Here is a 14,295-nt window from a genome sequence, read left to right as displayed (position 1 = left end):
GATTAAAAGTATTTAGGGATTTATTTATGAAGACAATTTCTTAATTAATTTTATTATTATTTCCAGAGAACCCATTTAAGAACTCCAATTTCTCAGAATACAAATTTAATACAACATTGCAATATGCTTGAAATTGTTGCCAGGCTTCAATTCATATAGCAAACATTGTTCGGCCACATATAGTATGAACATCTCCTATGTCAGTCGTTGAGCAGAGATTGACTGATAAGGTTTCTTTGTTAGGATCTCAGGTTTGGCATCAAGGAACCCTCTGCAAGTCTGAAACTGATTAATTAAAGAAAGTAATGAAAGAATACTATGGAGCTTGTCGATTGCTTCCCGTTGGTTCTGGTGTTCAGTTGAGCCTTTACTCAATTAGCAACTATCAAAACTTCTCTATCTAGTGGATAATTTAGGGTCATGCTCTGGTGCCTCCCTTGATGCTTTTCTTCGACAGTTTTCTAGTGTTTTCCAACATTGTTATATTGGTAAGTGTCCATCAGCTCGATTACTTACTCTTGAGGCTTTTCCTATCAACACACCAATGGTTGCTTTGTGTTCCTTCCAGGATAGAGGAGCTACTCTTACACCACCTCATCCTTTTCGTGTGTGGATCACTTCCGCTACCATTTATGCCTGGATCAATTCTAGAGAACTGCTCATGACGGTGGTAAGTTGTGGGTGAAATCGCCAATACATGAGAATTTTCTTTCTTCTTCATTGCTATTTTGACTTATTTATAAAAATTTTCTGCATTTTTTTTTACTTTGACCCCTTCTTTTCATTTACAGTTGATTATCCGATGGTAATTGCTGTCAATTTCCCTCAAATCTCCCCAAAAACAACAGATTTGAAAAGGAATATGTCGGCCGCCTTGGCTACTAGAGATGAGCGAATCCAAACTAGGTGTCTACAGCTGAACTCCGAACACGGAATTCTCCCGAGAAAGAGGGAGAGACGGATGGAGAGGGAGATTGATTCTGTGGGGGCACTCTGCTTTTTTGGCAGCTCCTTAGCCTTTTCTACGATCATTTTACAGCACCAAAATTTGAGTCCCCATTGATTTCTATGGGGTTCGGGTTCAGATTGAAGTTTTGAATCCCAGAGTTCTGGTACCCACACCAAACTTTGGACTTAAGTTCAGTTGAACCCGATGAACCCAAACACTTACATTTAGCATCATGACCACCTTCAGCCACCTTCTCAAGGTTTACAGTAAAGCCAATGTAAAATTGGAGTATAATTTGGTGCAATGACGAGAAAAACAAACAAAAACAAAGAGAAAATCGAAATCCAAACAAACTACACACCCAAGCATATCAAGCAGACAACTAAAATTAAAGACAACGTTGACACTTGGAGTTGTATAGTACAATTTAATGCTACTTTCCAAAAAAAAAAGGGAAAAAAAGAAAATTAAAAATTTTATTCATGAGATCTTCAGTTTTTAAAGGAAAAAAAATAGTTTGGGGGAGCAGATGAGGGGTAACTTAGTTATGATAAAATAAAACTCTGTTGACTTAAGATGAAGCAAATTTGCAATATATCGTGAAAGCTAAATTATATCTCATCTTGTAGAAATTGTCTCAGACAGACGTCAAGAAAAGGTTCGATGACCTGTTGAGGAATACAAGCACTTCAGATGCTTGGGAGGGGACACCAACTTAGGAGAGCCATGTCCTTCATGGTATGACGTTGTCCTTCAAGAGATGAATCCATCCATGATATTTACACATCTTCACCCCTACCAGCATCAAGAATGTAGAAAATAAGAGGCCATATAATGCAGAATACAGTTTCCCAATCTTTTATATACTTTTCTTTTCTCCTGCGTATTATAGGATTTAGGAACATCATCTCAACAATTTCATCCAAAAAAAGTTTTTTTGTAATTCACCCGAAGTTACGTTCATCAAAAATCTTGTCCTTGTGCTCTGTCGAGTCCCAGTAGACATTTGTGCATTATCTTAGATGCTCCTTGGGACCCCACAGGCACAGCTGGCACCAAGACTTCGCCAATATTCCAGACGAGTCCAGGGGACTGCCACCCGGCCTTCCAAAAACTGTCTGAAAATCAAGTCCGAGACTCAAAAAGACGTTTCCTTATTATTTCAAAAGACGATAAAAGAAAAGAAGGACTTTTAAGATTACCATGAACTAACATAAAAAAATAGAGAAGACACAGTTTTGTTTTTCTCCCAGAAATTTGTTTTCTGTTTTTTTTTTTTTCTCGTTTTTTGCTTTTAGTGTAAAATGAGACACTCTCAAACGTTTTCAGATAAAGATTTGAAAAAATAGAGTGAAGAGCAAGGAACATCCACCACCGATCAACTGGGAACTGGAAGATGGGCCGAGAGAATTGAAGACTTCAGACTTGATTTCGTTGGATCCTACCAGGAAGGGTTCCTCCTTTGAAACCTTAGGGAAAACATTTTTTAATTATTAACCATAGTGCTACTACTAATAATAATAGTAATACAAACTACTTTGTGACTTTTTTAAAGGGCCAGAATGAAAATCTTTTAGAAAAGGTGTTTCTTCTTGGATATTGGTTTTGGTCGTAGACCCAAACTTTGATTGAAATGGTTGTCCAATAGTGGAAAAAAACATATTTAAATACTTTATCAGGAAACACTGATGGGTCCCATCAGGAGGACACTTTATGATCAGATTACTGTCAAGGGACTTCTCTATTCTGGTAGGGTTTAACAACATAAAAATACTTATCTTTAATATGTTATCCCAACTTGACACATGCTTTTCCTACGCCATTTTAACCAATATAGACCTATAGGAGGAGTGAGTCTCCTGATTGGGCCCCCGCTCTTTGAAGAGTCACGTACATGGGTCCCTATTCAATTGGAACATAATATATGTATAGGAGGGTTTTCTACCTCTTTAAGTTTACATAAATAAGAAAAAGCCCATACTTATCGATCCCCTGCCAATTGACAGCTGCAGCCAATGATTGGCTGCAGCAGTCGCAAGCTGACCACGATTGAAAAGGACAGAAGATGGGAAGGGAATCAATAGGTGAGCTTGTGGTATTATTTTTTTTTACCACCCGGGGTCCATATGTAAACTTTAAATGGTTGGGTAAATGTAGGATAAATGTATGTCAGCCCGTTTCTCTCAATGGTATCTTCTGGAATAGCCTTCATGGATACCATGGGCCAGGACACCAATAATCTAGGATAGGATGGTCCAGAGGGGTTTGCATACTTACAGCCATTAGGAATGTGATCTCTTGCAATAAAGTAAAAAATAAGAAAAAAAAAAAACCAATGGTTTTGACTCAAATTCCATGCTTCTGTTATGTGTCTCCATGGTAACAGACTACAAACAAAACTGGTGTTGTCAGATCCTGCAGTCATGTCTTATAGAATCTACTTTTGCAAGTAAAATTAAAGGAATATAAAATGGAACAACTATTCAATTAGTTTTGATTAAAAAATGCCCCTTTTTTTTGCTACATCTCCTACACAGATCTTTATATGTCTCCATAGTAATCCTGGATATAGTCTGACGTGATAATCACTTCTCCCGTCCTCTCTTCAACTGGATACCAAGAAAAGAGAGTAGAGGGAGACAAACCACATGTGACTGTGGGTTCAGAGTTTTTGTTGCTTGTTACCACGGAGACACATTTCTGCGCATTGGAGCTGTATACACAAAACTATAGGTGATGAAAACTATTTATTTAAGTTGCCTGTTTTACTTTAAATGCATTCGAGATATATAAATCCACCACTAATCCTATGGAGTCTTACACCCATCCTCTTACCTTTGTGGGCTGGACGTAGACATTGACACTTTCCTTTACTGCAGGGATAGAGGCATTGGCATATTTTTCCTCCTTATGCCCAGGGGTTGTAGAGGCCATGGACGGATTTAATGCCAGATTTAGATTAGTTCCATTGCCAAAAGCATGAATAGAGTTTTCTATGAAGCAAAAACAAGTTAAAAAGTCATAATCGATTTACCGGTACAACAAGCTACAAAAGTTACAACTCTATACAGAATAACATACTCCACAAAAAACGAACGCAGCTCCCAGCCGAAGCGATACGAGCCAGTGTTTTATTCTGAGCCGTCATTAGCCAGCTCGTAGGGAAATCAGTTTTATGCGAGATCAGATGTTCAGCTGCGGCGGTGGATTGAGCGGCTCACCGGCGATGATTGCCCAAGTCAATAAAGAGGCCAATAATTGAATCAAAAAGGCAAATGCAGAACATTCATCATTACCTTCTCCAAACAGACCTGGAGTGCGGAGACCTCCACACAGCTGCTGCCCCATCTAATGTCTGAGCTCACCAAAGTTTTATCAAACTTTCCAGACTATCAAATCAATACGTTTGCCCACCAGCCACAACGGGGCGACCTTTCTTTGATTGGACCCAAACTTTTATTTTTTATTAGACGCACATCTGAGGATAGTGATTGTCTCCTTAGTTAGCACAGCTCTTCTCGCATAAGGTTGTTTTTAGCTAGAGCCGTATCCTACCAGCCCTTTATTTTTATAGGCTTCTGGCCCGGCAGAAGTAAGTCTGATAAAAAAAAAAAGGCTAGGAACCCATCAGAAGAAAGTTCGCCTTGTTGTAGCTGGTGGGCTCATACATATTGACCAAGCACATTAATTTTATAAGTATATTCTCTATGGCTTTATATTTCATTTATTCAATGTTTGTACATAACTACAAAACTTGCCGCACACAATGTGCTGCTGCACTTTTTGGTATATAGTATATACAGTATATAGACATATAGTCATGGACAAGACTGTTGGCACCCCTTAAATTGTTCCACACATGTTTATTCCCTTTGTGTGTATTGGAACAACACAAAAAAAATTGAGGGGAAAAAAGGCTAATTGGACATAATTTCACACAAAAGCCCCCAAAATGGGCTAGAAAAAATTGCTGCCACCCTCAACTTAATACTTGATCAGCCCCTTTGGAATAAATAACTACAATCAATCGCTCTCTATAACCATCAACAAGCGACTTCTCCCATTAGCAATTTTAAGATCTCTCCACAGGTGCTCAATGGGATTTAGATCCGGACTGATTGCTGCCACTCAAGACCTCCTCAGCGCTTTGTTTCCATCCATTTCTGGGTGCTTGTTTAAATATGTTTGGCGCCAGTGTCCTGCTAGAAATCCCATGACAAAGGACACAAACCTAGCTTTCTGACACTGGGCACTACATTGCAACCCAAAATTCTTGGGTAATCTTCAGATTTCATTATGCCTTGCACACAGTCAAGGTACCCAGTGCCAGAGGCAGCAAAACAATCCAAAAAACATCTTTGAACCTCCACCATATTTGACTGTAGGTGCTGTTTTCTTTTTGTTGCAGGCCTCATTCTCTTTAGTAGACAGTAGAATGATGTGCTTTACCATAAAGCTCTATCTTGGTCTCTTTTGTCCAAGACGCTTTTCCAGAACACTTTTGGCTTGCTGATATGCATTTTGGCAAACTGCAGCCTAGCTTTTTTATGCCTCTATGTCAGCAGTGGGGTCCTCCTTGGTTTCCTGCCATAGTGTTTCACTTCATTCAAATGTTAATGGATAGTTTGCGCTGACACTGATACACCCTGAGCCTGCAGGATAGCTTGAATTTCTTTAGAACTTGATTGGGGCGCTTATCCACCATCTGGACTATCTTGCATTGCAACTTTTCATCAACTTTTTTCTCTATCGTCCACATCCAGGGAGATTGGCTACAGTGCCATGGGTTGTAAACTTCTTGATTGTGTTGCTCACTGTGGACAAAGAAATATCAAGATCTCTGGAGATTATTAATCTTGTTTAACAATTTTGGTTCTCAAGTCTTCTGACACTTGTCTTCTCCTCTTTCTGTTCTCCATGCTTAGTGTGGCACACACAGACCCACAATGCAAAGATTGAGTCAACATATCTTCGTTTTATCTGGTTTCAGGTGTGATTCTCATATTACCCACACCTGTTACTTGCCACAGGTGAGTGTGAATGAGCATCACATGCTTGAAACAAAGTGGTTTACCCACAATTTTGGAAAAATGGCAACAATTTTGTCTGGCACATTTTGGTAGTTTTGTGTCAAATTATGTCCAATTTGCCTTTTTTTCTCAATTTTATTGTGTTGTTCCAATACTTAGTACAACTCCAACCTTGATTTACTTACATTTGCTAAGATAAAGGAAGCTGATTGTTGAGAACCTCATATTAAAACCCCCTTGACTAGACATCTGGAACTTTTCTGGAAACTTACGTAGACAGATGTTATTTGTGAAGAAGTGTAGGAAGTTCTCACACTCCTCCTGCCGGTTTCCACTTGTGTTACATGTGCACCAGGGGGCCACACTTGAAGATGAGTTGTCCACATAGTTGGGTGTGATAGGACTACCTGTAAATACATTTACAGACAAGGAAAACTGATGAGTACAATATTGTGACATTACGTATGCTAAGCATAACACATACTATATAGTGTTACTACAAGAGATACTACATCATTCACTCTCTATAGGACTGGTAGATATAGCGGAGTACAGTGCTCCAGTATCTTTGTCAATTCCTCATAAAATGAGTGGAGTCACCATGGCCAATGATCCATTCAAACTGCCAGTGAGCCCACCAGTGAACAGACACTTTCACCTGTCATTTAAGAAGTAAATGTACATTGGAAGTGTTGAAACAAGAGGAGTGGAGTGAAAGAGGAAGCAGAAGAGAAGAGGAATGAGAGGAGGTGTAGAGGAATGAGTGGGAAGTGAAAAAGGGACACTACAGGTGGAAGAATGAGCGGAGAAGTGGTGGAAGTAGAGGAGAAATGGAGTAACAAGGGGAAAGGTAAAAAAGTGAGAGGTGACATAGAGGAAAGAGAGAAGAGATGTAGGATTGAGAGGGAAAATGGAAGAGTAGAAGGAAACCAAGGAAAGGTAGAGGATTGGTGAAGAAATGAAAAAAAAGGGGGAAGAATGATAGGATAGGAGTAATTTAGTTAACTGAAGAGAAAGTTAAGAACAATTACAAAAGTGAAAGAGCGAAGTGGAGAAATGAGAGGGTAACTGAAGAACTGAGAAGTGAAGGAATGAGAGGAAAAATAGGGGAACTACAGAGAAGAAGCAAAGGAAAAGTAAAGTAATGAGGAGAAGTGGAAGAAAAAGAGTTGACGTGGAAAATAAGACAAGAGGTGAAGGAGAGAGAGAAGTTGAGAAACAAGAGGATAAATAAAGGAATGAGAAGAGGTGTGGAGGAATTAGAGGAGAAACTGAATAAGGACAGGAGAAATGGAGGGAAGAGAAGAGGGGGAAGACATACAAAGAAAGGAGAAATTGAAGAAAAGTGAAGGAACCTGAAGAAATATCCAGGAATGAAAGGAAAATGGAAATAGAGTAAAGAGAAGAGACACAGGAGAACTAAAAGGAGAACTAATGAAAAGGAGAACTGCAGAAATGAGGACAGAAGTGGAGAAACCAGAAAAGTGAAGAAAGCAAGGGGTAGATGGAGGAACAAGAGGATGTGTTGAAAAATTGGAAAAGATAAGTTGGAGAAATAGGAGAAAAAAGTGAAGAATTGAGAAGATCAAGAGGAACCAAGCAGCAGAGTTGATGATTGAATTGTACTACATGTTTGGAGAATGTTATACCAGTATTTAGGAGAGAGGATGAGAAATGGTAGACATATTTTGGATTTTTGTGGAAAAGCAGATGTTTTTATGTTGGAGAACATGATCAGTCCAGAACAGGCTCGGATAGTAGTGGTCAGTATGACCAACTGGTCACACAAATCAAGATCTTGTGTGACATTTCCTGAAGAAGGGGTCATTGAGACACCGGAAACGCGTTGAATAAACCACCATTACTACCTCATCAAGCTTTGCGCAGAAAATGTCCACACACCTCCAATACATTTTAATATATGGCCGGTTACCGTCCCGTGGATCTGCAGCAGCCGACAATCTGAGCGTGTGTTTCTCATCAACAAGGTGAGCCGTTTTATTGAAATATACTATCCTTAGTCTGAGGGATAAGATCCTATTGCGCTTTTTTTCTCCTTCTTGAAACACAAATCAAGATCTTCGGTATTCTTTTAGAGACCATAAAAAAAATCCTCTCTCTTACCCCCTGGATGAGGATGTGTCAGATACAATGATAATTTTGTAGCAGTACTGTGTCATCATATATTTCCTTATTATCTTTTTTTTCCTAAGCTATAAAAAATAAGGTTCAAGCTTGTCCCTCAACATCTACTGGAAATCAGCACCGAATACCTCATTACATTCAACAGGGTCTAAGTAATTCATGCATCGCCTCAAACTGCGTGCACCACTAGTGCCAGGGCCGAGTCTGACAGCAGCCGTTGTTTCCGGCCTGGGGTTGGACTAATGGGCCGCTCGTATCAGAGTAGATTATTAGCTCAGACACATCCATCCTGCAGGTGATTCTCAGTGTGGTGAGCATCGAGTCACCTACTTGACATCTTCTAGTCCCGAACAAGTAGTGAAAGTTTATCCTATGGAGCTGCATGATGAGAAAACTAGGCTGAAATACAGCAGTGGTCATTAAAGAAAGATGAAACCCACAGCAGGGGCAAACTAGGCGCCCATCTTGGTGCTATGTCACGTCAACGTGCCATCCTCGTAGCATTGAGGAAGGATTCTCTGCCACCCGGGAGATTTGCCAAGGCCGAACTGTCCAAACGCACATACAATGGGAACGTGGACAGGGCACAGTTATGCTTCACAGCTGAAATCATACATTCTCTGTGAATGTTTTTAAAAAAAAGTTTTAAAGTTGGAAGTTTGTGTATTCCTACCCATCTCTAGCAAAATGTGGCAAGCAAAATCGCACCCAAAAGTGGACATCTTAGGAGCCCTCCTGGGCTGACGTATTAGAGTTCACAATTTATGTGTGATAAATTTTGATAATTATTCAGGAAGTTGATGTTTCTCCTTATCCATCTATATATAATATATAATTGTCTAAGGGGTACTTCCATCTGTCCTTCTGTCTGTCTGTCATGGATATTCATTGGTCGCGGCCTCTGTCTGTCATGGAATCCAAGTCGCTGATTGGTCTCGCCAGCTGGCTGTCATGGCTGCCGCGACCAATCAGCGACAGCCACAGTCCGATTAGTCCCTGCCGTCAGTGCCCGGCGCCCGCTCCATACTCCCTGCAGTCACCGCTCACACAGGGTTAATGCCAGCGGTAATGGACTGAATTATGCCGCGGGTAACTCACTCCGTTACTGCCGCTATTAACCCTGTGTGACCAAGTTTTTACTATTGAGGCTGCCTATGCAGCTTCAATAGTAAAAACATCTAATGTTAAAAATAATAAAAAAAATAAAAAATCATTATATACTCGCCTTTCCCGCAACGCTCCGGTGACCACTCCATGCAAGCGGCAGGTTCTGGTGGCAAGGATCGTATGCGAGAAGGACCTTCCATGACGTCACGGTCATGTGACCGCGACGTCATCACAGGTCCTGCGCACCTGCGCAAGAAGGACCTGCCATGATGTGACGGTCATGTGACCGCGACGTCATCACACCCTGGGACCGGAAGCTGCCGCCTGCACCGCACACAGGCGACAGAACTACAAGGGGCCCTCGGAAGGTGAGTATATGTTTATTTTTTATTTTTTAACCTGTGACATACGTGGCTGGGCAATATACTACGTGACTGGCCAATATACTACGTGGCTGGGCAATATACTATGTGGCTCTGTGCTGTATACTACGTCGCTGTGCAATATACTATGTGGCTCTGTGCTGTATACTACGTTGCTGTGCAATATACTATGTGGCTCTGTGCTGTATACTACTTCACTGGGCAATATACTACGTAACTACGTAACTGGGCAATATACTACGTGGCTGGCCAATATACTACGTCACTGGGCAATATACTACGTAACTGGGCAATATACTACGTGGCTGGGCAATATACTACGTGGTTGGGCAAAATACTACGTGGCTGGCCAATATACTACGTGGCTGGCCAATATACTACGTGGCTGGCCAATATACTACGTGGACATGCATATTCTAGAATACCCGATGCGTTAGAATCGGGCCACCATCTAGTCCGTCTATAAGCATGGAATGACACGTTACCTATAATCCCCGTGTACGCCATCAAACAAGCGGCGTGGTTCTCCCGCGCACATCCGGTCACAGACTGCGCGGAGGGCTGGCAGTCCAGTTGGAAGGCAGCTAACCGGGATCTGAATGGAGAAAATAAGAATTATCAGAATTATGGGCTGTAAACATTTATTACTTATAGTCATAAAGATTTATTATTGCTTTCCCAATGTGTCAATAAAAATATTATCTGTCCGTGATTTTTTGATAATGTGTCCAGAAAAAATAAAAAGTTAACTTGGAAATCCTGGTCCAAGGAACCAAAAACATATAAAAATATTTGGGCCTTGTTTATCAAAACCGTCTAAAAAGAAAAACTATTTTGGTCACCCATGGCACCCAATCAGAGCCCAGCTTTCATTTATTAAACAGGTCTGATGAAATGAAAGCTGCGCTGTGATTGGTTGCTATGGGTAATTAAGATGGTTGTGCTTTTACACGGTTTCATAAATCGTCAGCAGCCAGGCCGGACGTCTGTCATCCTCACACGTCTTGTTCTGTAGAGTAATGTCGGCCCCAAAGACACATCCTAAACGCGATGCTGTATTTATAGAGCGTGGTGCTGATATATAGATCCAGCCAGGCGCCATACATAAACCACGGCCTGGGCTGTAATAGCAGATGCACAACGTCGACCACCGTGTCATAAAAATACATCTCCTCAAAAATGAACAAAATGAATGTGGTCCGCTCAAATTTATAAAAGATTCCAGTCAGCTGCTTCTCTAGCGATATATGACCACAATATGGCCGCCATCCCAGCTCTCCAAGAGTCCATGGGCGTTTAGTCATGCTGCGATACATCCTATGGCTGTTTTATGAGGTAGAGATGATACAAATGAATCTGCATTTGGCGTAGACATCATGTGGGCAGTGAACTAAGCAGCTCCATACAGCGCAGGGTGCCGACTGTGCCGTACAGCCGACACCTGAGTCTAAACGCTATGCATGATGATAGGTTAACCTGCCGCAATCAGAGCTCTTAGATGCTGCTGTCGTTCATGTCAATGGCCTCTAAGAGGCGCTAAAGGAAGGGGGAGATATCCCTTATGATGTCCATTGGACTCCTATCACAACATGACTGCTGCTATGGCATCTTGGAGGCCTACTGAAGAACCCCATGTCTGCCATGTTTGAACACCCATGAGGTTCAGCCTGCAGTATTGCAGTGTATTGTACAAGTGATCACCGGTGCAAGATCCCAAGACAAAGACAGGAAAAAAAATGTAAAAACATTATTAAAAAAATAAAATACTTCATGAGTGACAGTCTGAACTACTAAAATATCTAAATACAATGACTGCCAACATGGAAAAAAGAGAAAAAAGCATTGCTGTTTCATGGTCACTTTGCTTCCCCTGAAAAGCTGAATAGAAAGAGAGCTCAAAAATTACTCCTACAAATCAAGTGACCGACAAAAAAAAACAAACGTTATAGCTATTAAAAATTGAGGCAGTAAAATGGAAAGTAAAGAGGGGTCCAAGTGCCGACATGAACCTGGAACAGGCTCTGAAGCTGTGACTGGCCTGGGGCACGGGGCCGTATATCATTCTGTCTCTTCCTGAGGTAATTCCATGCACAAATAAGCTTTCCATATATTTTCATAGCTCCTGTAGACTACAATGGACAGAGATGAGAGCCAAGGAAGGAGGAGACCCCAATTCTTCTGATGGGAGTCCCTGAAGTAGAACCCCCGCCTATCAGACAATAGAGGCATGTATCTCCTATGCCATTAGACTGGGGCAAACTGGAGCAATCGGATAATGTGACCCTCGGAACGTTCTACCGTCCTAATTAACTATGAATCTTCCTCCTTTTAGAAATTAAAAAAAAAAAGAAAAGAAAAATCTACAACATTATAAACTTAATTAACATGTATGGTAAATTCCGGAAAGAAAACAAAAATCAAAACCCATGAATTGAAGTAATCTCGCATCCTATAAAAAACAGTACGCCACGAAAAATAAACAAGCCACCATACACCTCTATTTATGGAAAAATAAAAAAAGTTACGAGTCTGGCGACACAAATAAAATTGTCTACATTTTTTTTCACCACTAAAACATAAAACAAAAGTTTGGTATCGCTGCAATCGTCCAGGTCATTTTTACTGCAGAATGAATGCCATAAAAACAAAACCCAAAAAACAACATCAGAATAGCGTTTTTATGAACATCTCACCATACTTGGCATTTTTATCCTGTTTTTCAGTACAATGTATGATAAAAAATGAATAGTGTAACTCAAAACTACAACTCATCATTCATAAAAAAAAAATCATATGGCGGCGTTTAACGGAGGAAAAAACAAAAACGCAAAATTGGAAAATGGTCATGATAGGGAAGGGTTGATTAACTGCTCAAGCGATGTTGTTTATCATCTTTTGATTATGTCATGGGAGTTATACTTAATCAATATCTGTCAGAAAGATCAACTTACCTACAGTACAGACCAAAAGTTTGGACACACCTTCTCATTTAAAGATTTTTCTGTATTTTCATGACTATGAAAATTGTACATTCACTCTGAAGGCATCAAAACTATGAATTAACACATGTGGAATTATATACTTAACAAAAAAGTGTGAAACAACTGAAATTATGTCTTATATTCTAGGTTCTTCAAAGTAGCCACCTTTTGCTTTGATGACTGCTTTGCACACTCTTGGCATTCTCTTGATGAGCTTCAAGTGGTAGTCACCGGGAATGGTCTTCCAACAATCTTGAAGGAGTTCCCAGAGATGCTTAGCACTTGTTGGACCTTTTGCCTTCACTCTGCGGTTCAGCTCACCCCAAACCATCTCGATTGGGTTCAGGTCTGGTGACTGTGGAGGCCAGGTCATCTGGCGTAGCACCTCATCACTCTCCTTCTTGGTCAAATAGCCCTTACACAGCCTGGAGGTGGGTTTGGGGTCATTGTCCTGTTGAAAAATAAATGATGGTCCAACTAAACGCAAACTTGATGGAATAGCATGCCGCTGCAAGATGCTGTGGTAGCCATGCTGGGTCAGTATGCCTTCAATTTTTAATAAATCCCCAACAGTGTCACCAGCAAAGCACCCCCGCACCATCACACCTCCTCCTACATGCTTCACGGTGGGAACCAGGCATGTAGAGTCCATCCGTTCACCTTTTCTGCGTCGCACAAAGACACGGTGGTTGGAACCAAAGATCTCACATTTGGACTCATCAGACCAAAGCACAGATTTCCACTGGTCTAATGTCCATTCCTTGTGTTCTTTAGCCCAGACAAGTCTCTTCTGCTTGTTGCCTGTCCTTAGCAGTGGTTTCCTAGCAGCTATTTTACCATGAAGGCCTGCTGCACAAAGTCTCCTCTTAACAGTTGTTGTAGAGATGTGTCTGCTGCTAGAACTCTGTGTGGCATTGACCTGGTCTCTAATCTGAGCTGCTGTTAACCTGCGATTTCTGAGGCTGGTGACTCGGATAAACTTATCCTCAGAAGCAGAGGTGACTCTTGGTCTTCCTTTCCTGGGGCGGTCCTCATGTGAGCCAGTTTCTTTGTAGCGCTTGATGGTTTTTGCCACTGCACTTGGGGACACTTTCAAAGTTTTCTCAATTTTTCGGACTGACTGACCTTCATTTCTTAAAGCAATCATGGCCACTCATTTTTCTTTACTTAGCTGCTTTTTTCTTGCCATAATACAAATTCTAACAGTCTATTCAGTAGGACTATCAGCTGTGTATCCACCAGACTTCTGCACAACACAACTGATGGTCCCAACCCCATTTATAAGGCAAGAAATCCCACTTATTAAACATGACAGGGCACACCTGTGAAGTGAAAACCATTCCCGGTGACTACCTCTTGAAGCTCATCAAGAGAATGCCAAGAGTGTGCAAAGCAGTCATCAAAGCAAAAGGTGGCTACTTTGAAGAACCTAGAATGTAAGACATAATTTCAGCTGTTTCACACTTTTTTGTTAAGTATATAATTCCACATGTGTTAATTCATAGTTTTGATGCCTTCAGTGTGAATGTACAATTTTCATAGTCATGAAAATACAGAAAAATCTTTAAATGAGAAGGTGTGTCCAAACTTTTGGTCTGTACTGTACCAAATTGCAAATAAGAGCATGCAGATCTTAAAGTTAACTTCATCAACCTCTTTAAATTGTCTATCTGTTGCTGCATTCCCGAGAAATCAGTTGT

General features: G+C 40.8%; 1 protein-coding gene across 1 annotated transcript in view; it reads right to left on the bottom strand.

The window, feature by feature from the left end:
- Positions 1-1,362: 1,362 nt before the first annotated feature.
- GFRA4 (GDNF family receptor alpha 4) overlaps positions 1,363-14,295 on the bottom strand; it is a 500,869-nt gene continuing 487,936 nt past the window's right edge. The window contains exons 6-9 of the mRNA XM_077280305.1: positions 10,100-10,209; positions 6,252-6,386; positions 3,785-3,942; positions 1,363-2,418 (exon numbers count right to left, since the gene is read on the bottom strand). Coding sequence (XP_077136420.1) covers positions 2,275-2,418; positions 3,785-3,942; positions 6,252-6,386; positions 10,100-10,209 — 547 coding nt within the window. The 3' untranslated portion in view covers positions 1,363-2,274. The remainder of the gene's footprint in view (positions 2,419-3,784; positions 3,943-6,251; positions 6,387-10,099; positions 10,210-14,295) is intronic.

This window comes from Ranitomeya variabilis, chromosome 1 (genome assembly GCF_051348905.1).
Source record: "Ranitomeya variabilis isolate aRanVar5 chromosome 1, aRanVar5.hap1, whole genome shotgun sequence".
Classification (NCBI taxonomy): domain Eukaryota; kingdom Metazoa; phylum Chordata; class Amphibia; order Anura; family Dendrobatidae; genus Ranitomeya; species Ranitomeya variabilis.
The sequence above is the reverse complement of the archived record's forward strand: the minus strand, read 5'-3'. Positions and strand labels throughout refer to the sequence as shown.